General features: G+C 41.0%; 1 protein-coding gene across 4 annotated transcripts; it reads right to left on the bottom strand.

Moving 5' to 3' along the window:
- Positions 1–3,792: 3,792 nt before the first annotated feature.
- On the bottom strand, positions 3,793–23,187 carry CUNH12orf75 (chromosome unknown C12orf75 homolog). 4 transcript variants are annotated; one of them, XR_006020074.1, is made up of 7 exons: positions 23,045–23,180; positions 15,921–15,945; positions 9,867–9,902; positions 8,841–8,920; positions 8,022–8,057; positions 6,241–6,643; positions 3,793–5,177 (listed from the first exon to the last, which is right to left on the bottom strand). XR_006020074.1 is itself a non-coding variant. In XM_042050896.1 (6 exons), the coding sequence occupies exons 1-5, from the start codon at positions 23,085–23,087 to the stop codon at positions 8,048–8,050; spliced, it is 204 nt and encodes a 67-aa protein (XP_041906830.1). In that variant the 5' UTR covers positions 23,088–23,187; the 3' UTR covers positions 5,233–6,643; positions 8,022–8,047. The 4 variants fall into 4 exon arrangements, 3 of the variants coding, with proteins under 3 accessions (XP_041906830.1, XP_041906828.1, XP_041906831.1); XM_042050896.1 differs by lacking the exon at positions 3,793–5,177 and having other exon boundaries at positions 5,233–6,643; positions 8,831–8,920; positions 23,045–23,187; XM_042050894.1 differs by lacking the exon at positions 3,793–5,177 and having other exon boundaries at positions 5,233–6,643.
- Positions 23,188–23,408: the final 221 nt, after the last annotated feature.

Raw genomic sequence — 23,408 nt, 5'->3', positions numbered from 1 at the left:
GCAAGACGAGGTTTCAGTATCCTCATGCATAATGAAGACTCCTCAACCCATGCCAGTACAAATCTCAGAATGACATAGTCACATATGCAGTAAATGCTCCTCCTGGAGAATGATCAGACAACATTGTCCGTCTTTCAACTGAAGTTGAAAAAGACAGCAGTAAAGTGGTCAGGATAAAATCTTCTCCAGTAGCCCCTACATGGAATGCTCAGCTGAGCAAAGGAGTGAGTCTAGCCCTTTGGGAAAACCTAGTCTGTGGCAGAGTTTTTATAATGCCAGAAGGTGAACTTTAGATAAAAATGAGAAACAATGCAAGAAGTGCTGCAAATTATAAAGAATTATACATTCTTGCAACAAACATAGAAGAAATATTTTTGCCAGGGATTATTTCAAACAACAAGAAAAAAAAGTATCATGTTTTAATGAAAATACTTGAAAGGAGGAAGCATGAAATCTAGCCTAATCTACACTAATTTGTTAAAGATTTGAATTAATTTCAAGTGTATGAACATATATGATCCTAATACCATTTATCTTTTTTCTTGTACTTCTGAATGAGAATTGTCTGTGATTGTTTGCAGGCGAGGAGAGGTAGATTGTTTACTCACTGGCTCAGATGGGAATTTGGCTTCTTCTTGAAATTCAAGAAGAAAAATATAATACTGCTCTTGGGAAAATATTATCATAAATCAAAACTTACTTTTCAAGTAGTGATTTTCAGGGCTCTTTTCACTGGAAATGTTGGGTTTCTCAAGAAGCAATGCTTACACAAGCAGTGATGTCTTAAACAAAGGCCCTTTAACAGTGCTGTGTAAATTCTCCAACTATTATTCATCCTATTAGAAATAATTTGGAATTTATAAAACCTCCAACTCTCCTGGCTGGCACAGTTTCCTTATTACAAATTAATTCCCTGCCAAAAATGGTTTGTTTCTATCTGATGATCTGAAGCAGTTCCTTGCAAAACCAAAAGAATTTAAATATTTATTTATTAAGGTAACTCAAAATTTGGAAGAGGAAAAAGAAGCAGGCAGCTGGTTTCATGTGAGACTTCAAATGTGAAGTACATTGTTTTAAGAACCAGATACCTGGAGTGTGGTCAAGTTGATATTATTTATACATTACGATCTGATTAAACCTTTTAATTTTAGAGAAAATCTAATGGTTGATTTCCCATAAGCATATGAGGCTCCTACAAACAAACCAGGTAGCAGGAGTCCTTCCAAGGCTTTCTCACAGCAATATCCTTTGGGGAATGCAAACCTAGCTGTAGGTAAAGCAAATATTCACAGCTCAAGGTTACAGTCAGACTCCAGTAACAAATAACCATAAATATGATATTAGATACAAGCTTAAAGGCATGTTACCTCCCTGATTTTGTTTATTTATGTGTGTTGTTTTATGTTTGCATACAGGTAAAGTCTGATAGTGACACAGTGTGGACTCTCTCCAAAGTTTGAATACCTCCCTAAATGCAACAAAGTCTTGCATTTTCCAGAAGTCTGGTATCCCCTAAAAACTGTTATCAAATATGACTTGCTTCTAATTAACTGTCATTCTGAATCACAACCTCAGCTTTTACAGAGCTGAAGCCATCCTGCAGATAACACTGAGATTCAGCCAACACATAAAGTGGGCAGCAAAGGTGAAGTGTGGAATTCAGTATTTCACATTACTGCCATCTCCTCTAACATAGGAATCAAAGACCAGAAACAAAACTGTGAGTGGACAGATAATTCCAGAGCAGCAATAAGGTGCTGTGACCCAAACTAATCACTGATCACAGTGATTCATTAGTTATATCAGCAATCTAAAATACATAGCATAGCTAAACCAAAGTTTAGGTTCTAACTCTACACTGTTTTTCAGATTCAGCTCGGCTTCCTTTTTGCATGTTCTGTAATCTATTCTTATACTAATCCTGTTGATTGTTTTTACATCTTGGGTATTTTCTCAGTCTGCATAGAGACACATAAACTAAGGGAACACCAACAGAAATTTTGAATGAGACAGCAGGATATTTATACATCCTGGTAACACCAAAAGGACCTTTAAGGTGCATGGGCTCATTACACTGGACATTAAGCAAATAAAAACGAGGCAAGGAATTTCCTTAAAGGTTTCGCAGTCTCAGACATCGGAGGGTCAGAACGACCTGACAAGCCAATTCCCATTTCTCTTCAGTCTTAAAACAATTTGGCAGCTGTCTACTTCTTGCTCTATTTTCTAGGAATTAGAATCACAGAGAAATGCAGTGGATACTTAATTAAGGTATTTTCCTGGTTTACGTCATTTTCTGTTCCTAACCTCTTTCTACATCTGTCTTCCCTGCATAATAATCCTCATTCTCCGATGTGTTTTCCTCTTTCTGTTACACAAAGCCCCCTTTTATCCTGGCTTCATCCTGTGGTATCTTTCTCACTCTTTTCTCAGTGCAGTTATGCTAATGAGAGTTTCCCTGCATTTCACAGAATGATCTGTTTCACCAGCTGAGTCCTGTCTTCAGCTATAGGTACTTTAATAGTGACCAGATAGTCACCAGTATACAGAAGGTCCCACAATAAGGGTGACAGATTTCTGCTGTCTGGGAAATATGTTTGTGTTTGAAAACTCTGGAGGTGCAGCAAAAATTGTCAGATCAGGTAAAATAAAGTAGCTCCTATTATGATAAATCCAAGTTCTGTGCTTGATTGTTCCTAAAACAAGGGTTGAACCATTTAGCCCAGCCTCAAAAGATTTCCTGCAATTGCTCTGTGGAAGGTTTACAGAGCTGTTGATTTCTTCGTCTCCTTCTAAAAACATTGCAAAACAAAAATACTCCCCCCAAATCCCCCTCCTTCAGCCTGTTCTCCACAAAGCCAATTCACCTGAAGTGCTTAAATTGTTGTCAATAGGAAGCAATGATGCTGTGCTGCAAAACAGCCAGGGACTTTAACCAGGTAAGGGCTTCTTTTAGTGGGCACAACACAACTGAGGAACTGTAGTAGCAGTCCGTAACAATTGTCACTTCTGATCGCCATGGGAACCAAAGAGAGGTCTACTTTGCAGAAAACAGATCAGCAGTGACTCACTGACTGCTTGGGAAGCATGATTATTGAGAATTGCTAGACTTGTGTGGGTGACAGGGAATAGTGATGCCATTTCAACCATAGTCCCATGCAGGAGAGACTCCTCTGCTAGACATGCAGGATGAAAACAAGTAAATTAGTACTTTGTGTTCATTAGAGACAAATTTCACCTTTATGACTTACTGCAGCTTCAGCCTTGCATGGACTCTTTGCTATGAGAGGATTTCACTTCTAGGGAACGAAGTTCTAACTGAGCTTACACTGGCCTTTACCAGGTCTTCTGCAGCCCTCTTAGTGACAAGATTTAACCCTTGAGCAACACAGAGATTTAGAGTTGTCACATCCCCTGAACTGCACTAGGATGTGGATGGCACATAAAAGACAAGCAGTATTTCTGTCTGGACTACCCAGAAACTGAAAAGCTGGGCCTTTACAAAAAAGCCCCAGATCCTGCATTAAGAAGAGATGTATGAGACCAAAATTTGTAATACAAGATATTTTGAGTGTTTTTCAGCTGGTCACAAACTGTAGTTTCAATCCTATGCTTTCCTACTCCAAAATTTTTCAAGATTCACAAATTCAAGCATAATATTTCTGGGCTGCCAAAGAATCTCAGATCTGAGATTCTGAGATTATAAAGCCCAAATCCACTCTTTGCTGAATTGTTTTCACTGGCACCTCAGCTCTGGCTGGAGAAACAGTAACCACTGCAAGGAAAATTGTATTACAGCCCCAACATTTAAATGTTTATTTTTCACAAATGGTAATTCAAGATGTTTTAACAAAACCAAAGTATATTTCTTAATAACTCTGTCATTCAATGGCTCCCTGTATTCAGTTCTCAGTTCTCCCATTGAACCATCATTTGAGTGCCTAAATATTCTCCAAGGATGCCGTCACATGCACAGCTGGCAGCTGGCATATAGGGTTTCTTTTCTGTTCCTTCTCCTAACAGAAATATCCATAGATTGTAAGTTTTGAAAGAGCAGATACACTCATTTCTCCATGAAATGTGATGTGCTTTTATTAACAAAGGCTGCTCACCATAGAGGAATTTTCATGAGCAGCAAATCAGTTCCCTAAGTGGAATTTGGCCAAGATAGAATACAGAGTCCTGTCACACAGTTTCTAGATTCGTGGATCCTTGGGAAAACAAAAGACGAGAGTGCAAATTGAAGACAAGGGCATGGCCCTAGCTCTTCAGTTTGGTGGGTACAGGCCTGCATAGCATAGATGAATATATGTCTATTTTAGAGGCTCCAGTCCATGATGGTGAACATTTGTCAGTTGGTCAGTAAAGTTTTGAGATTAAATGAGGCAGAGGAACAAAAATATTAAGAAACCACTGTACCTCCCACACATTCAGAGGATGAAACATTAAAAGACCAATTCTGCAAAGTGCTCCAAGCTTCTCTGTAGCTCTGCACAGGAAAAACAAGCAATGCTGTAAACCAAGGAAAGTACCCTTTTGCAACTGTCCTACCACCAGCTGCAAGGAGCTGTTCATCAGCAATCACCTCTTTCCTCCCTCCGCCCACACATGGGGCTTCAAATGTCAGTAGCAGAACAAGTGATGTTTGAGTTTAGCCCTGTCCACCTTTTTGATGATTCTTCCCAGCAACTGAAGAAGTGGGTAAACAACTGGGTTGATTACTGGCATCTGCTGTTGGCTTTCTGAGCACAAGCTGAACGCTGATATATCTTGGGACGACTGGTGCTTTTTCTGCTTTGGAAAAGACAATCATGATCAGGTCAGGCATGGGCCTCACTGCTTTGTACTAAATAGACTTGTGCTATGCAAACCATTTAGGCCATTTGTGGAACATGTGAAGTGAAAATTATACCCTCATGCTATGGTAAGCAGATAGGAAGAAAGCCTGAGTGTTTATCACTCAGTGCTACTTGAGTCCTCACCAGCCTGTCTTGCTAGGGCAAGACTTTGCAGATAGAATCTACAGACTTTCATTCATACTGCGAGATATTTTAACACCACATCTTAATCTTCAAGCTTATTTCATCTCCGTTTGAGGTCGACGGTCAAGAATGAGATGCATGTTTGTCTTCAGGAGCTGGAAGCCTGAAATCGTTGATAACCCAAGTAGCAGATTTCTAGAGAATAGCAATAAATAATGTCACAAATAATTAAAAGAGGACAAGAAAGGAATGCTTTTAAATATCTCTTTTTTCAAGCCTCACATCAAACTACCACTATTTAAAAGTCAAAGCTGCAAGTTACCAGATATCATAGTCAGTGGTGTTCATTGGTCATAATAGGTATCAGGGAAAAGGGCAGGAATTTCATGGTTCACAGTGGTTTATTCCTTCATGGCCACATTTTCTGTTTTGCTTTTTTCCTTTTAATTTAAAAAATGGTAATTAATGTACAGTAATATATTAATATGGTGCAGATTGGGGGTTTTTTGTTTATTTGTTTATTTAAAGTATATAGCATATCAAGTCCCATTAAAAAGAGTTTGACTAAAGAATTATGCAAAAGGCTTTAATAATTTAAATACTCATTCAGCCATATGTGAATGTACAATCTGTTTTATGTTCTGTGTGAAACTTACAATTGCTATTAACTTAATGGATTTTAACCTCAACCATTTGCTAAAGTAGTAATAACACTCATTCTGCTTCAATTTGCCATACTGGAGATGCTTACAGATGAGTCAGGGATACAAAATTCTAACAGTGATCAAAAATCCTTTACAGGTTAGGAGGATGAAGCACTGGAGTTTAGTCCCACTATCTCTAAAAATACTATCACTTCTTCCTTATGCAAGGACATATAATTGTTGTTACATGGAATGGAACACATAATAGTTCATTTCTTTAGTATTTTTTTATATGTAATGCTTTATAAAAGAGATATAGCTGAAGAAAAATATAAACAGACACATAAATACTATGATGAAGTATATTGTTGTTATTTGAATCAATTTCCTTGAGCAATATCTTTTTCCAAGGTGAAAATTAAACACTAATATTTGTATCATGGTATAAAAGTGACAACAATAATTATAAAGAACCTTATGGCCTTATGCTTATTTCATCCTATTCTTAAGTTTTCACAGCAAAAATATTAAAATTTACAATATTCCCAAAAAGATGCAAACTTGTCAAATATATTACTCTGAAGTAAAATAACAATTAATTTACAGGAACCTACCATAGAAACTATTGAGTGGACAGTAGTGATGGTTTTCTATATAAAATCTATCAAAAATTGTTGGAGAAAAATATATGAAGCGTAGCTGATAGCTAATGGAATCTGCAATATGGCCACAGAGAAATAAGTTGCAGATATCAAAGTTAGCTCTTGTGCAGAAACATCCACCATGAGTTCACTAATTTCATCTTTCACGGGAGAACAGCAGGAGGTTTCCATAATGCAACTATCATAGGAAACTGATTCAACGCTGTACTTGAAGCTTTACCCGTAGTTGGAACTTGCAACAGTTTGGATTTTTTGGTGTTCTGATCTCTCTTGCTCTCCAGAAGGCTGTGTAAATATCAAATTCTTCAGCACAAAGACATCTCTCTCTAAAGCACTGGCAACTGGTCTTAGTAGACTGTTCAAAAAAAAGAAAGGAACAGATCTAGGTAGACTGGTAAAGCATTAGTAGAAAAGCAATACAGGAACATTCTATACATAAACCAGAGAACTGGGTTGTCGTTAGAAGCTGAGAGATTTGTAGTCCATGAACTGCAGACACACATGCACATAGACTTGTGGAGCTCAGAGGACCCTTTGTAAATTAGAAGCTGCTCATCTGTGTAGGACTTGAGTCAGCAGCTAAGCTCTGGCCTTGCATGAATGAAGGCAAAGTGCACTTTTGGCTATTTTAAATAGCAAAAAATGTCAAGTGATTGACTCTATCCAGCCTCAGGCATTCAACTAAAGCACCTAGACAAGGACCTAAGTAACCCAGCCTCTGTTCATGAACCACAGACAGAAAGGTGCAACCTCAAGACGGTGCTTGAGCCTTGCCCTGGTCAAGGGTGATGGTGTTTCTAGCTTAGACATCTCAGCCAGGTTACTGAAATTAGCTGTGAAGATCAACTGAAGTGTTCCCTGTTTAGGAGTGCCCCTAGAAAAGTCCATGGGGCTTTAACCACTCATATAATAAAGACACTTATTATATGTGTTCTGCTCTGCAAGGCCTGTGTCCAGCACTGGGACCAGTCAAAACTGTTTCTGGCTCTTCACCTACATTAGGAAAGGGCTCTGCTTCTTATGGAAATTAATAATATAAAGCTTAATAATTTTCAGTTCCCCACTGGATAGACATCAAAACAGTTCCCTATCAAAATTTGTCAATGTTCATTTAGTTCAAGTACTGAACAGAAACTTCGTTTATTTCTTCTGCAGACATGAACTTATAAAGGACTTTTTTTAAAGTTAGTTAGTCAAAACTCTTTACTCAGGAATAGACCCTGTAAATCTTCAATGTCCTATTTTAGCTGGTGGAAAATGAAGCTCCCACAGGTACTCCCACAGCAAGGGGAAAGCTCCAATACATTACTTAGTGGGTGACACACCGGTCCTCAAAGTCCTCCCGAAAATGGAGATGTTTTCTAACTGCAAAATCCTCATTGCTGGAAGAATCTTTGTCTCTGCAGATGCTGATCTAAGCACTGCTGATGTACCTCTCGTGGGAGGTCTTAGTATCACTAAGGACATTCGACTTTTACTTGTTCCCAAATGAAGTAATAGAGAGTTTCCTTGCTTCTCAATCCTCACCAAGAAGATGACTGTACCACTGTCTAATTTATATCAGCACCCACTGAGAACAGGTCCCTGGTCCAGCCTTTAGAAGCTGTGATGCAGCTGGAGATGTAACTTGGTGGTTCCCTGACCAACTTAGAGCATCACAGGAAGCATTGCTACCTTGTCCCTGTTCAACAAATACATGCCAAGCACACAATGTTAATCAAAACATACTGTACCTCCAGCTGTTTGCATCTTGATGTCTTTATTTCCTTCTAATCTTAATTAGAAAACAAAAGACAAAGGTGGTTAAAATACTAAAAAAAAAAAAAAAATGCAACAAAGTTAGTACTGTTTCAAAACCAGCTACTTTTATTTTGGTTAATAATGTTCCTGTTTTTCATTTTCTTGTTTTGCAGCAAATTTTGGAAGCACCAGTCAGTGAATAAGCTCTGTGCTGTACATACGTGACAGCAGCATTTTTTTGTGTTAAACGAAAAGAATATTACATTATTTCATAATGATATGTTTATGACTTGTCAATTAAATAGCTATAAATCTAATGCTTTTTCCCCACTGCTCAAAAATATAACATGGAAAAGAAACAGTTTCTGCTGGGTTTCATGTAAGAACAGAAATAAACCTGAAAGCAAGCACTTACTAACTGTTATTACTGGAATTCGCCACAATGCAAGTAAATACCTTCCAAACTAAAAATAGCGCTGTGGCTCTGCAAGTGCATCTATCACAGCCTCTTAGTCCTAACAGGGTTTTGTTTTCTTTCAATTCACAGAGCACTCAGAGTGTGGAGAAGCTGTTCAGAAGACCATGTACCTACACTGTCATCATCTGCTCTAGGATCGTTCTGCAAAAGTGTGTTAAATTTTAAATAAATGGGAACAATCCCTTCGACAAGTATAAATAGCCCCACTGCCTTAAGACGCTTCAAGGCTAGCCAGTCTGCCTGAAATCATAATTGATTTTTAAAGGATGTACATCCTAGTAGATCAAATAAACCCCAGAAAGGAGGAGAAATGCAGTCCACAACCTGCCAGTACCTTTGGGTGCAGCTTTCGTCTGACTGGGAGCCATGGCAGCTGCGTCCGACGGCAGGCCCACGTAGACCCCACCATAGTTCCTGGTGCAGAGAAACCATTAAAGGCACATCAGAGCTCAACTGGCACACTTATCCCTGTGAAAGGAGCTATTTTTTTCACTCAGGTTCCTGATATTGATCACTAGATCCCAACTGTCTTGTGATAACAAACTCCACCCACCCAGCTTCTGAATATATGGAGCTGAGGACAGAGCTAATCTGACACTGATGTTCAACACTGGCACCACCAAAGCACCTCACTTCAAACAACACCCACCAATTAAATAGTGCTTTGACCTCATTAATAAATAGGACCTTCCTCCTCCTGCTTAGGGTCACACTTGGAGAAATACTGTTAATAGTAAGGAGCACGAGTGTCTTAGGTACATTGATAGACCAACCCTCTCCCCTTCATGGACTTGCAGAGGATAGTTTCTGGCTACAAAAGGCCTGTATGAAAAGCAGGGACAGATACAGGGAAGTAAAAAACTGGGTCCTTAAAGCCTCTGCTGTGCTGGGAGTTACTCACAGAGGCTCCCTTTACACTGCTCTGCCCTGTTAGGTGGTGAATTAATCACACCTCCTCCAGCTCCTGGGGTTCTGAGCCAATTTCTAATTTTCTTGATGATAGACTCACGCTTCCTTCAACTTCCAGCCCAGCAGAGATCTCCCACCAGTGCTAATGGCATCTCCTGTGGCACTGTTGGTGAGAAGGCAGAGGCCACCGGCCCTTATTGAGCACACCACCTGCAGCTGCGAGATAATGTGCTCTTTTTGCCACAAAGTTACCACCTTCCCAACTCAGTAACAGGCTGGGTGGACTCGTCAATACTTGACTCTGTGTGAGATTTCCTCCTCTCTTTTTGTTTCTCCTCTGCTTTGCTGGTGCTGGTGGGAGTTAGGAGGAGGGAATGGATATGTAACTGGTGGCAGGACTCACTGCAGCCTATTGCACATAAAGGTAGGCCTGGCTGAGCAGAGCACCTACCTCCTTTTGTCATCATCTGATATGGATTCTTCTGCTCTGCAACACCGAAAGATAAAAAGCATGTTAGCAGATTGTTTCTTTCAGCTGCTCCATGACTGTCTGGGTAAATTCAGGAGCAAGGGAAGAAGGGGACTAAGGACATACACCATTCAGCAAAGTACTCACACAGGTATAAAAAAAGGACAATTTTCCAATATAATGTACAGGAGGAAGAAAAGATTGAGAAAAGATGCAGCTTACTTTTTATGACCCCCACCAGTGACATCTGAAAGTAGATTTGGGGGCAGAAACAGGTGAATTTACACTCTTCCTGAGTGAGTCCCCACACTACTTCCCACATAAAAGGAACATTAGGCTCTGCATGTAACAGGAGCAAGCCTGGACTGCTATTCCCCCAAAAGATGACTGAAAGGGACTGGGTGTCTGTGCTGGCATGCGATTGTGGATGAAGAGAGAGAAACTTTCACAGCAGCTATTACAGAAGCCAGAAGCTGTTACAGGGCCTCTCTATAAAATGAGGCACTGCAATTCCTGAATTCGGTTGTTTGCAAACCAAATGCTGTTTTTAATCCCATAAAATGGGCAATTAATTCTCCTTTAACTTTAGGGTAAAATCACAGGGCAGTCTGTAGATCAATAGAGAGTCACTGAGGTTTGATTTGTCCCAATTATGTACTGTCCAGTGTAGCTGCACTGGAGCAGGGGGTAAAGTAACCAGCATTGATGTGAAGAAAGATGTAATACAAAAAATATAAGGAATTTATTCTCACTCCTTCAGTGTACAATGCCTGTGCTGCAGTCTCAGTCTGCGTCCCAACATCAGTGTTCACACAAATCACTCACCCACCTTTGATTAAATTTGGATTTTGAGCTCTACTTCCATGGCTGGGTATGGATGGGGCAGCAGCTGCACTTTAGCTTGGTCTGCAACCAATTTATTTATTCTAAAAGGTTTATGTGCCTACAGTTTAATCATTGGGGCTCTATGTCCTTACAGAGCACTGAAGCCAATGGGATTTTGGCCTGAAGAGCACAGGGCTCACAGCAAGATGCAGTCTTAAGTGCAAGAAAATGGCCTTAAACCTCCTGGGAGGGCAGCAAATGCCTTAAAAATACTGCTACAACTTGGAAATTTTCTTACATCTACCTTCTTTCTAAGGGGCGGAACATTACCAACCATCCTTTCTGCACGACCACAGTGAATAAGGGTACACAGATCCTTTTAATAGTAGAGGCTTGGAGTAAATCTTATTATTTTGCAATTTTATTTGTGCAGGGCATAGCACTCTTCGTCTGCTGTCTGTTTACATCTTACCACTCAAGAAAGACTGATCAAGACTCATTCCCTGGCCCTTCTGCCACCCCTTCCTAGAGGAACTAGAGCCACTTCAGAAGGCATTTCCCATCTCCTGTCACCCCATGTGGTCACCTAAGTCATCTTACTGTCCTCACGCACACAGCCAGAGAATGCAGAGACATTTTTTCTTGAGGACTGTGAAGCTGCTCTGTCCTAGTGTGGGCCAGTTTCTCCTGAAGAAAATGGAAAGCCTGTGTATATCAGTGGGTGGAAACGAGGATGCATTTTCAGGAAAAAAAAAAAAAATTCTACTTTAAGAAAGGGACTTTGGGTCCCAAAAGATTACAGTCATTTCTGTTGAACCAACCGAATGTGTCACAGGACTGATTTTCTCATACAATTGGGAACATTTTCTGTAATCCAGATTAACCATTGCCCAGAGAAAAGAGTCCTTTAAAAGCACTGACAACTTCATGCACAGCTTGCAGCCTCTAAAATGGAGTTGTAAGAATAATAATCAATATTGTCCAACAGGAAATTAATGTCAATGTTTAAAAAAAAGAAAAAAATTCTAGTAGGAAACAGGGCCATTTTCTTCTGTTCCAGAAATGTTTTGTAATATGGCATCACAGATCATTACTCTAATTCTCTCACCAAAACAAATTATCCAGCTCTATGATTAAGCAGATGAGGGTTTTTAAACACTTTGCTTTCTTCCTTTCCTCTTACTAGCTATAAATCAAAGCAGTAATTTTGCAATACCTTTTTCTTCAAATGTACGACAGCAAAAATAATCTGGGATTGTACAGACCACAGCTCTTGGGCTGGGTGATGACTGGGGGCAAACTGTTGTGGCCCTGCCAGAAAAGAGGGAGTGAGCAGAGTTAGGAGGAACATGGGAGTGTGACAGGGAAAAGAAAGAAAAATTCTGGTGATGGCACTTAAGGAAGAAGCCATTTTACACACCTTTCTGGGGGCTCAGGAAGGAATGCTGCCCCAGTTTATTTACTACACATATTCACACACCTCTTGCCTTCACACATGGTGGCTCTGATGCCATGATGACTTTTTGCCTTTTCTTTTATACCCCTGTTATACCTTTTTTACAACTTCTGTATTCTTAGTGCTTTTTGCCTATATTCTTGGAGTCATTTGTCAAGCTGAGAGACTAAACATTTTAGAAGCTTCGTATCTAGGGATCAGTGTGCCCCAGACCCCAAGGTCCTCTCCAGAGCACATTCTGTAAACTGAGATAGAACCGTCCAGGGGAAGGCTCCTTGGGGAGGGGAGCTCACTTGAGCCTCTCCTTGGGGAATCTTTGATAGATATGCTAATTAGTAAAACCTATAATGTTATACCTGATCTTTTGGGGGTGTGCATTGTGGTGTGCATTTTGGTGCATTCAACCTGGACATAGTGCACCTGAGGATCCTTAAAATAAATACCAAGGTAAAATCTCTTTTCCCCTTCTAACCATGTTTGACTCTTGATTTTAACACCAGGAAAAGGCATGAGCTCAAGACCCCTTTTGAAAGGTGCCCACTAATTTCACACGTTTCCTGTCTGCTGAGCCACTGAGGCAGGTGCTGCTTCTGTGCCCAGGCTGGGTGAACACAGGTGGCTCTGGGGAGCAAAGCTATGACAGCAATGCTCAACCACGTGGGAGTGCGACTGGAGAGAAGCTCCTTTGGTTTCAGCAGTGCTCCCATTGCCAAGTCTCCTGGGCTCAGAGACATGGATACAGGAGTCCAGTAGTCCTGCAGGGAGAGCAAAGCTAGGATAAGCTTTTCTGCACCAGGAATAGACAGCAAAAGGAACTTAACAGTCCAAGGTGCTTTGTGCTGATCAGCTGCTGTGTCGCTGCCTCAGATGCTGTTGACATCTGCAGAAGAACTGAGAGCACAGTTTTCAGCAGGTAGCATGGGCAGTCCTGGAGCTAACAGGCAGATTTAACAGCAAGTCCATATAACAGCATTCTACTTTCAGCTGAATAAGTGTTTCTTTTGGTAAGGTTTTGTCTGTCCCAAGAGGCTTCCTGTCACCCAAAGTCTGAAAAACAAACTTTGTTCATATGTCAGCTTTTACATCCATCAGTCCTATGTCCATTTGATGGTAAAAGAAGCTACCGTTTCTCACTTATTTTAAATGTCAAATGACAGGCATTCACACTAACTCATTCCATCCACATTTTTCTTACCTCAGCTTTTATGACTCTGTTCGTGCTGAGCATTACACAGACTCTTTCTAGCTGTGCTCAGTAGTCCCACCAGAAATGATTCCTTGAACTTTGGACAAGTGACAGACAACTACTCCTCAGATTCTTGGTGTTTCTTGGGAACAAGGGCCTGCCATTTGTATTTGATGGATTTCCTCTCAATATTTTGAAACAGGCTTGAGCTGTTGTGTCCTTTCCTTCCTGCTGTAACTAATCTTCCCCCAGACTTAGCCACACACTGAATATCGCAGGCATTGCATTACTTTGCAGCATATCCTTTACTTCTCCTACAGCTAAGCTTTTCCAGTTAGCAGTGATGAATGCTTCTTTATTAGTGGGGCAGGAGCATGGGCTGAAGCTGGCTGACAGATTCTGGGCTGGAGCACGGAGGGCAGACGCATTCTCAGAGCATATGTCCTTCTTGTCGCCACACAGCCCTCAGTGTCACAGCGCTTTGCAGAGGAAGATCATATCATCATCCCTGTCTTACTGGTGGAGAAACTCCGGGCCCCTAGGGCAAAGCAGCTTCCCTGCAGTCACCCAGGAGGGCTCAGAGCAGGATCCAGCCCTCTCTCCTTCCATCTGGCTGCTTACTCCAGGAGACATGGTGCTTTGGCAATGAGTCACAGTCAAGAAATGAGAAATCTCACGTTAGAATAACCAGATTCAGTATCAGAGTATGCTGTAAGGATGGACACACCTAAACGCTTCTCTGGATCAGAACTGATATGACTGAAATTTGACAGTAAAAAAAAAAAGGGGGTCATTTAAAGAGAAGCTTTAGCTGATGAAAGTAAAAAGGTGTAAAAAGCTTCTGTGGATCTATAATGTTAGTTAATATAAATCTGCTTTGTTCATTTCTATGAAATAAAAATAATTTTTCTGATATTTTACTTCCTTCATAAAAATCTTTTGTTAAATATTAGAATGCCTGATTAGGGCTTTTGGGTCATCACTGCCATTCCTCATTAGTAGATCTGTGTTTCTAACATCTGATGAGAAGGTTTTAGAAGAAGATGCTATTACTCACATGGGTTGTTTGGCTGGCTCCACTATCCTTAATCTGAATGAGTAATAGCTCCAGGATTGACCCTTCCCCTTTGTTGAAGACTGCACTAGTAATTAATTTTTTTCTAAGTTATCTCAATACTATTTTGAAACATGACAGATGAACTCACACTAATAAGTAGGATGCTTCCATTTTAACTCCTGCAGCCTGGCTCTATAAATGCTTACACACATATAAACACAGTTCTACACATCCCCATTCCTTCAAGCACAGGAACATGCCTACTACATTCATAATTTAACAGTGCGTGCGATTCTGAAATTTAAAACTACTGATAAGCAAAGAGAAAGATGCAGTTCTAAGTCAGTCCTTAAATCATCTAAATTGAACAATAAAAAATATAAATAATATCAATTAAACCAGTGGGTTTGTAAATACAGAAGTACTGAGGGCAGTGATGCTGCAGGCTGCATCAAGAAGAGGTTCCTTACAAGATTGCCTTCTGTAATTTATTTATTGTCTGGCACTGCAAGCCCAGAAAACAGACTACAGAGGTAACACAGATCTCAAGAGTATCTGTGGCAACAGTGTTGATCAGCCAAGTGACACCTGTTAGTTCTCAGCTGTGCTCTGTAATAGCAAGGACAAGCCTGTTGTTAAGCTCTTCTCTCCACTTGTTTATCTGACTTGACTGCCCTCATTTCTACACCAGGATTCCTCCATCTAATTAGAGTAGTTATTCCAAGTGAAATAAATAAAACAGAAGAATGTTCCTGTTGCATAACATAACAATCTTTCCCAGGTCCCTCAGTTGCAAACTCCAGTGGCAAATACCAATTACATGAAATAGAAGAAGGCAAGACCTCGGGAGGAGTTTTTATGGTTTCCTTTGATAGAAAAATAAATTTATGGCTGAATAAAGCTGTGCCTGTACACTTCTGTATCAGCAAATAAAAATAGCTCTATAAAAGACTTTGCACATTTGGAGAAAAACAGGATGGGTAGGGCTGCCCTCTGCTAGCCTGCATCAACCTAATAGATACTATCTTTAATGCAGAGAATACCTAGAGAAGGTGGGTACTTTGAAAAGGAAGTTGGATGGGTTAGTGGGTCTCATACAAAGAGGGGAAATTTGTCTCAGTGGCTTTCTAAATCTCTCACTGGGCCTGGTGGAAATTTATGTGCTGGCTTCATACAATTACTTGGCCTATGGTAAAAGGTGCACTGGCACACGACAGGGAAAGGCAGTCTGAAGTAACAAAACCACCTCTGTGAGACAACTGCCTCAACAGAAGCAGAGAAAAGAAATTTCTGTTAGAGAAACAACAAGCAAAGAAATCTGTAGAAAAGTAAACAAGACAAGGAGTTGTTTTGTGGAGATGAAAGCTGTCACTAAAGACAGTAAACATCTGGTAGTGTTGATTATACGTTAGGAGCCAGATGAATCATGTATGACTAAATCTGGTGTAAGGCTAGTAGGACTGAAAATATGTCCAGGGTTATATACTTAAAAGAGTAGAGTAGAGTACTTACACATCTTTTGTAGTCCCTGTAGCACCTAGGAAAAAAAAAAAACAAAAGCCAAACATGTTTACCAGGTAATGGCATAATCCTCTAAACCAACCAACAGTGCAGTAATAGTTTTTCTGTCTTTCTGTCCTAAACAACACAGTAGCAACAAAAATTTGCTACTGTCAGATTGTTCAGATTATCCTTAATGATTATCCATACTATCCCTTAAATCTATCACATCTGGGCCAGACTCTCAGTGTGTGAAAATGATGCTGCCGTGGACCAGTGCCCAGGTGCAGTCACTCAAGATAGGAGCAGCATAAGAAAAAAATAATCCTTCTGAATTTTATATCCTTCACTTTGCTCAGTCCTCTGGTGGCTTTGTCTGCTACAAAGCTGGCACAACTAACCAAGCAGTTACTCCCAAATGCCTGATTATTCTGCCATTTGATGCAGTTGTAGAGCTGGCACTACGTGTGTAAAATGCTGCCTCGTTCTTCCTGCCAGATAAACAAAGTTTTATAAAATGACTAGACAGAACTAATATAAACATCGGGACCCAACCCATCCAAAGCCCGAGACATCTAAGGAGATCAACCAGCCCTTAATTCATCTTGGTATTTAACAAAAAACCAGAGACAAAAGCTGCCACCTGCCTGCCTGGTATAAGGGACTGACTTTTTTTTTTTGTGACTCAGATGTTTCTTGTTGGGAGAGAAACATTCACTGAAGTAAAAACTCTTTCTTGTTCCTTCCAAGTTCCTAATGTTATGTTGTTCTTGCTAGTCTATAATTCAGCTGAGTAACCAGTAAATTATCCCTTCTGTTAATTACAGAAGTTAGGGCAGACATTAGAAAAACCTTTCACTTCTCCTTTCCTCTTAGTACTTAGCTGGAAAAGGTGATCTGAGCTCACTGTGAAGAAAGTGCAGTAGCCAATCTCAAAGAATTTTTGAGTTTGGAGGTAGGTTGGGGTTTTTTCTCCTATGATACTTCATTTCTTGGAAAACTTTTATTTTTTCTGCTGCTGAAAAATATACATAAACAGCAAATACCTTTCATCTCACTTTGATGTGTAAGAATATGCCTTCTGCATTCTTATTTTAAACAGGAGGAAGAATAGTCCTGCAAGGCTTTCCAGCTCTGTCTACCTGAATGGAATGCTTGAATGGCAGAAAACATCACCCTCTACAGCTAATTCCTGAACATAATATCATTCCCATTTCCTATGACATGACTATCCCTCCTTTTCCCAGCAACAACACAGACTAGACTCGTACAAGACTGTACACATTTCTGTGGCTAGTCTTGCTTCCAGAGTCAGCAAAATGTCACTAGGGCTGTACATATCAGCAGAAAGCCTTAATTAAGTTGGACAGAGTATCTCTATCACAATAAGCTCGCCCTTGCTTTAGAACTTTACCAGGCAGCCTTCTGAGACTTTTTAGCTTTGCAGGCACATCTATGAAGCATTACATGTAAACCTCTCAAATTAATTGTGTCCAGGTGGAAGGCTAGCATTGCTGTGTGAGCTCAATCTCTGCCTCTGTACAGAGACATTTTCTGCTACCAAGGCTAGTTCATCCAGAGTCAGCTCAGCAATGAGCCTTCGGGGCACCACCCTGTACACCTAGACAGAACCCAGGCATCAGCAACACTTCAGACAACATGCGTTTTGAAAAGCCTAGCTGGAGCTAGCAGGATTTTTAATTTTTTCCAGAAGAAATTATTCCTTTGCTGTGCCTGTTCTGCACGAGGGCCGTGATTTTCCTATTTTTGGTCTAAACTTATTGCAATCAAAATCAGTTTCTCTAAAAAGGTTCATGGTCCTTTTTGAGGCCTTTGCTGAGACTTTTCTAAGTCTAAGCACCCTGGATACCCATCTGAAAAAGGTGTCTTCCTTGCAGGAAGTACAGCAAAAGTACGGAGTGTTTAATACACAAACTGAAATCTCAAGCTGAGTGAGAAGAATTGTGTGCCTACAGTACTGCTACACTCCCCAGAGGTGATTCTCAAGTTCCAGTCAATCACAGGGCACACTTCAGCATCATATCCATGTTCAGTGCCATGCCCTCTTCAATGCATTATGGTACCAACACATTCTCCCTCTGGAGACAGGAGATGTCCTTCAGACCCATCAGCCTGGGCTTTGTGTAGAGCTATACAGCCATGAACCTGTGTTTGGAAATATGCCACTAACAATCACACATGGCAGCACTTTTTTCCTTGGGACATTAGCAAGGGTACCACTGCTGAAAAATCACTGCAGGGTTTTGAAATGCATGTCACACAAAAACTTTGAGAACTGAGTATGATAAAAAAAAAATTCACTTTTTAAGAGATCAGTTTTACCTTTATAATAAATATTTTTTTAAAAAAACATATATAAAGAAATACATTGTTTTCTACTTTTTTATAAGGACAGCAAACCAGTTTATCCTCACATTCATTGATGGGATTCCATTAATTTCAGTGGGGTTATTTCTCATTTTCACCAGCAAAAGTGAAACAAGTGTTTGGTTCAAATTCCTTCAAGTACCACTAAGGTAGCTGACTACAGATCTGAAAGTGTTTCCAGTTAACAAAGGAGTTTTCTTCCTGTGAGAGTTCTGAGCTTGCAAATGAACATCATTTTACCTAGGTGTACCATAAAAAAACCTGTGTAAAAGCTTATAAGGTTTTGTTCATTAGGGAGCTAGAACACTCCTTATACACAGATATTATTTCTCAAGGAACCCAAAAACATTTCATTTCATAGGGACATGTTTATTTGTAAAGTCCAATCCATTCACCCTCACCCCGTTACTTCACTGACATATTTGTCTAACTCTTGCGTGTTTAGTGAGCAACACAATTTTATATCTACTCAAGTGCCTTCTGCCAGGAGTTCAGCCAAAGAATCTTGTTTACCACCAATCAGCAAACACTCTATAGCTCGTTCCATAGCAGCAAGGCTTAGTGCTCTCATAGATACGATGGTTTCCATATATGACTTGACAAAAGCCTCACATACTTAAAAGCTTGTCCATTTTTTCCCACTGTATCAGCCTGGCCTAAAAAAAGGCAGCACTTGACCCTACAAGCCTTGTCTTGATAGGCCCTTGTTCGTTTGGTTTTTCAAAACCTGCCTAACCTCAGCAAGAGATTGAAGAGTAGCCATGAAGCCACATCCATAAAAAATAGGCAATAGTGAATTGTCCTGAATGACCTCTCTGCTCACACCATTTACACAGCAGGACCACGGGTGCATTTTGGCATTTTAGAGCTGCAGAAGGAGAAGAAAGAGTACAGCCTGCAAATAAACATGGCCCATTCAGCCACACATTGCTCTGAGCCCCAGTGATTACAGAAGAAAAACATCCTGTCTAGAGCGTTGGAGCTGTGATCCCTCAAAAAACCCTCAGAGCATTTAAACAGTCGCAAATCAAAAAGAAGAAGAATTTATCCCAAAGCATCTTCCATTAGGTGAGAGGGGGTTTTGCTCTTCCAGAACAACAGCAGCTTCTCTCGGTGACACTGCAGGATTTCAGTAAATGCAGGCCTAATGTGAAAGACGGTTGAGAGAAATTGATAGCCACAGACGATATTGCTCTGTGCTGAGAAATGCATCAGGAGTGAAGTCAAGAGACAAATCTTCAGAAAAACATAAAAAGCATGAGAGGCAACCATTCACATGAATAAACACATGGATACAAAAAATGCCAGGACCTGACTTTAGAGCAGATTACAAAACATTTTCCTAATTTTTTTAATGGACAGTGCCCTAGGACATTTTCTTGCACATCAAATTGTTACAAAAAGCAAATAAATCCCCTCCAAATTATACATATGTACATGCAACTGTTAAGATTAAAAATGAGTTTTCTACTGTAGTCTCCTTTGTGATGTGCTCCAACAGTCAGCAATATGGAAGTGCGTTCTAACATCAACGAGTTTATTCTATTTATACCCCACTGTAACTGCAGACAGGATTATATCAATTTGTTTCAAAAATTATAAAAATTATTACTTCAGCTCATCAGGTGGGAGTTCTCAACACAGACTTGACCCAATCAATGGAATGGCACGATGTCTTCCTGGGCATTGCACCAAACTTGAAGTTAATAAATCTCTTAAAACTTGGTGTGAAAGTTCTCCTTCATCATAACGTGACTGTATTTGAAGCTTTCCACAGACTAACAGCTTCTCTATATATTTAAATTAAGGCTAGACTGACAGCCTCCTAAGAGTACCATAATTTAAGGTGCTGTCATTGCTACTGCAATAGATACGGAAAGGAGGAGGCAGTTAGAATTTTTTAGTGAAGAATCACTAGAATGAAGGGAAATGCCTTAACTCAGAAAAAAAAAGTAAATTAATGTTTAAGAGCATATTTTTAAAAGAAAAAAAAATGAGCTATTTTTGAGCTTCTAAAACTCCAGGAAATATCATGAAAGAAGGATATGTAAAATGAGATAACAAAACATAAGGAAAACAGCAAGTTGAGAAATAAAAAATAAGTATAATCCATAGCTAATACATAAAATAGCTAGGTAATTTAAGAAGGTTGTATATACACCAGTTTACTTAGATAACTGAAGTTGACATTTCCCAATTGAAGAGCTTTTTGCCACTGTCTGATACTCCATAAAGAACATTTGAATGCTGTGAGTTATAATGATGTTCTGGAGTACTGCACCACAGCCTGAAATGTTATTCTAGATCATGTCTATTAGTTTAGATCTCACAGACCATAGAGCTGAAAGCTCTGATGTCATTCTAGCCATGAAACAGAAGATAATATCATTAGCTGAACTATCACCATATATACATCTGCTTAGGAAAAATCAAATTAGGCTACAATAGAAATTTTACCAGAGTAAGAAAATGGGGATTGGCGTAACACATTTAATGTATTCCGTGAAGTACGCTACAATATTGTACTTAGTCATACGATATGACAGAGAGTGCTACAGGTTAATTACATGTTATGCACCTCTAGCTTTGACATTACTGACTACACAATAGTCATAACTTTAGCATTAAAGATGCAGTCATGCTGTGCACGCCACAAAATTAGGTTGTATTTACACAGTCTTCACATCTTTCGGTTAAATTGTGAGTTGCACTTTCCTTGAAAGCTCGAGGATTCAGAATAAAAATGGTAAGTCTTGTCCTTCCCTTCTATAAAATAATTTTAGTTTTATTAGACACACTTTGTAAGGAATGTTAAATGAAGTAAATAAATAGTAAACATCTGACATCTTACTTTTATTACTAGCTGTTCTTTATTGTAAGATCATAGACTGCACAGATTAATTTCTGACTGACAGTGGTGAAAGTGAGAAGAGAACTGGACCTTTCAGAGCTGCATTCAATATGGGGAGGTCTATCAGTGCAACAGTAATAATTCCATTATAGTAATGATGTGTTTTATGTGGCATGGTTGGTTTTTACCTGCGCTAAGCCCTTGGAGATCTGTGGAACATTTCTGAAGAGCATGTGAAAGGTTACCAAAAAATGCAAGTTCAAATATTTTATGTATAACGTTATAAATAAGTTTAACTATCAAAGGGGTCAGACCTTCAGTGAAAATACTTTATGTATCTACAAGCCAAAACCTGTTGAAGACAACTACCTCTAATGCAACGGGACACCTTTAAACAAACTTTGAGTTCAAAATAATTCACTAAATAGTACTGCTGTCAGAGTTAGTCTGTTTGACATTTACCCATTTGTACCCTGGTACAAGTTCCACAGGGCAGCCAGAGCAACATTAATTTAGAAACTACCACAAATGGACTAGTAATTGACTCAACATTTTTGTCTGAACGTCTCTGAAGCTTGCACTGGTGCTTTTAGCCAGCAAGCAGAAAAGGGATGTGAACAAGCATCACCCCAGTGGTATGAAACTAGACTGGTCATATACAGAAAGAACTTCCAGTCACAGCAGTGTGGGAATCAACTAAAGGGAGAGAATTCATGTGTGCAAATAGGGCAGCTCTAAGAAGAGCACTGAATGTTCAAGCAAATTCACACAGTGCATTCTTTATGGATGAGAGAGGCCTCTGATAGACAGACACAGTACCTAAAACCCAGCTTACAATCATTTAACATAAACCGAGTAAGGAATGGTAGAATCACATTCTCCTCTGAGTGTGAAGTGCAGAGTTGAACAGGTAAACCAGCAACACACCCCACAAACGTACACACATAGGTACACCCTAGAGAAGGCAGCATCATTCACATTCACACAGGCATGACCAAGTCAGCACTGCCCAAGGCACCACGGAAGCTCTGGTTAAAGCAAGTCAAAACAGTAAGAGATGGGGACCCAGTAATTCTAAGTGGTCCAACTATTATTTTGCTGTGTATTTTCAAGAGCTGAAAGCTCACTAGTGCATCTGAAAGACTTGATAAAGGTACTGGAACAGGTGGCAATGTTTGCCAAGTGCAGCTAGGATGAAAAATGATTGAGAAATGCTCATATTATAATTACAGGGTGAAGGTCCACTTATCAGTTTCCATGTACTTTCCTTTTCTGCGGGGGCTGGGGGGAGGAAGAGCACAACAGCACCATCTTCCCAGATCTTATCTCTTTTGAAAATAGCAGTGAACAAATAAGGGAGCCAGCTGGACGCACCAGCCAGCAGTACACATTAACATGCATGAAACCTCAATCATGAAATAGCCTCCAACTTCTCCAACAAGCAAAAGGAGAAGATGTGGCACAAATTCATTTCAGAAGTGGCATTCGTGGCCTTATAGGGAAGCGAAGAGGATGGAGCTGACACCCCCGGCGGGATCCTTACGTCCAGCTCCCGGCCTGGGCTTGCCGTGCCTTGGGCAGCTGCTGTCGGAGGTGGTGATTCTAGCGACAACCGGGCACCAGAAAGCCGCCGGTGCCCGCGGCAGGCCACATCACCCTCTCTCCCCTGAGCAAGCGGATCAGCCTCGGGAGAGGAAGATGCTCTTGCAAGAGGGCGGGCAGTGATTCCCGCGGCTCGGACGGGCTTTCCACGAGCCGGGGGCTGTATCCCCGCCGGGTGCGGGTGCGTGCCCGCCGCCGCCCCCCGCCACGCAGTCCCCGCAGGGCTGCCCCAGCACGGCGGGGATGCTCGCCCCGCCGCTCGCCCAGCCCGGCCCGGCCCGCCCCGCCGCCCTACCTCGCCCGCCCGCGCCGCCGGCCGTGGAGTTGCCGCAGCCCATGGGCGCTGCCCTGGCCGGCGCTGCGCCCGCCGGTGCGGTGCGGTCACGGGAGACAGCCGGCGGCGGGCGGAGCCGGGTGGGAGATAAAGCCGCGGGGACCCCTCCTCCTCCTCCTCTTCCTCCTCCTCCTCCTCCTCCTCTCCTCCCCACCCATCGCCCGGGAAACCGCCGGCCCCGAGAGCCGCTTCCCGGCCCCAGCCCCGGCCCCTCACCGCACCCCTGTTCGTCCCCAAGGAAAGCCACACCCCGCTTCCCGGGCTGTCCCCTCGTCCGGACGGGCTGGAGCTGCTAAACCGGAGACATGGCTCAGCCCAGGCTCAA

The sequence above is a fragment of the Corvus kubaryi genome, unplaced genomic scaffold, assembly GCF_017639235.1.
Source record: "Corvus kubaryi isolate FWS band 111438036 unplaced genomic scaffold, C.kubaryi_AGA036_p1.0 74, whole genome shotgun sequence".
NCBI lineage: Eukaryota > Metazoa > Chordata > Aves > Passeriformes > Corvidae > Corvus > Corvus kubaryi.
The sequence above is the reverse complement of the archived record's forward strand: the minus strand, read 5'-3'. Positions and strand labels throughout refer to the sequence as shown.

What these genes read in the sequence shown, in the direction of transcription:
- CUNH12orf75 (XM_042050894.1), bottom strand. Translation starts at nt 23,087, where the DNA reads ATGGGCTGCGGCAACTCCACGGCCGGCGGCGCGGGCGGGCGAG. An exon ending in TCAGATGATGACAAAAGGAG is followed by an intron (nt 8,921 to 9,866) that starts GTAGGTGCTCTG and finishes TCTCTGCACCAG; the next exon opens with GAACTATGGTGGGGTCTACG. An exon ending in GACGAAAGCTGCACCCAAAG is followed by an intron (nt 8,058 to 8,840) that starts GTACTGGCAGGT and finishes AATTAAGATTAG; the next exon opens with AAGGAAATAAAGACATCAAG.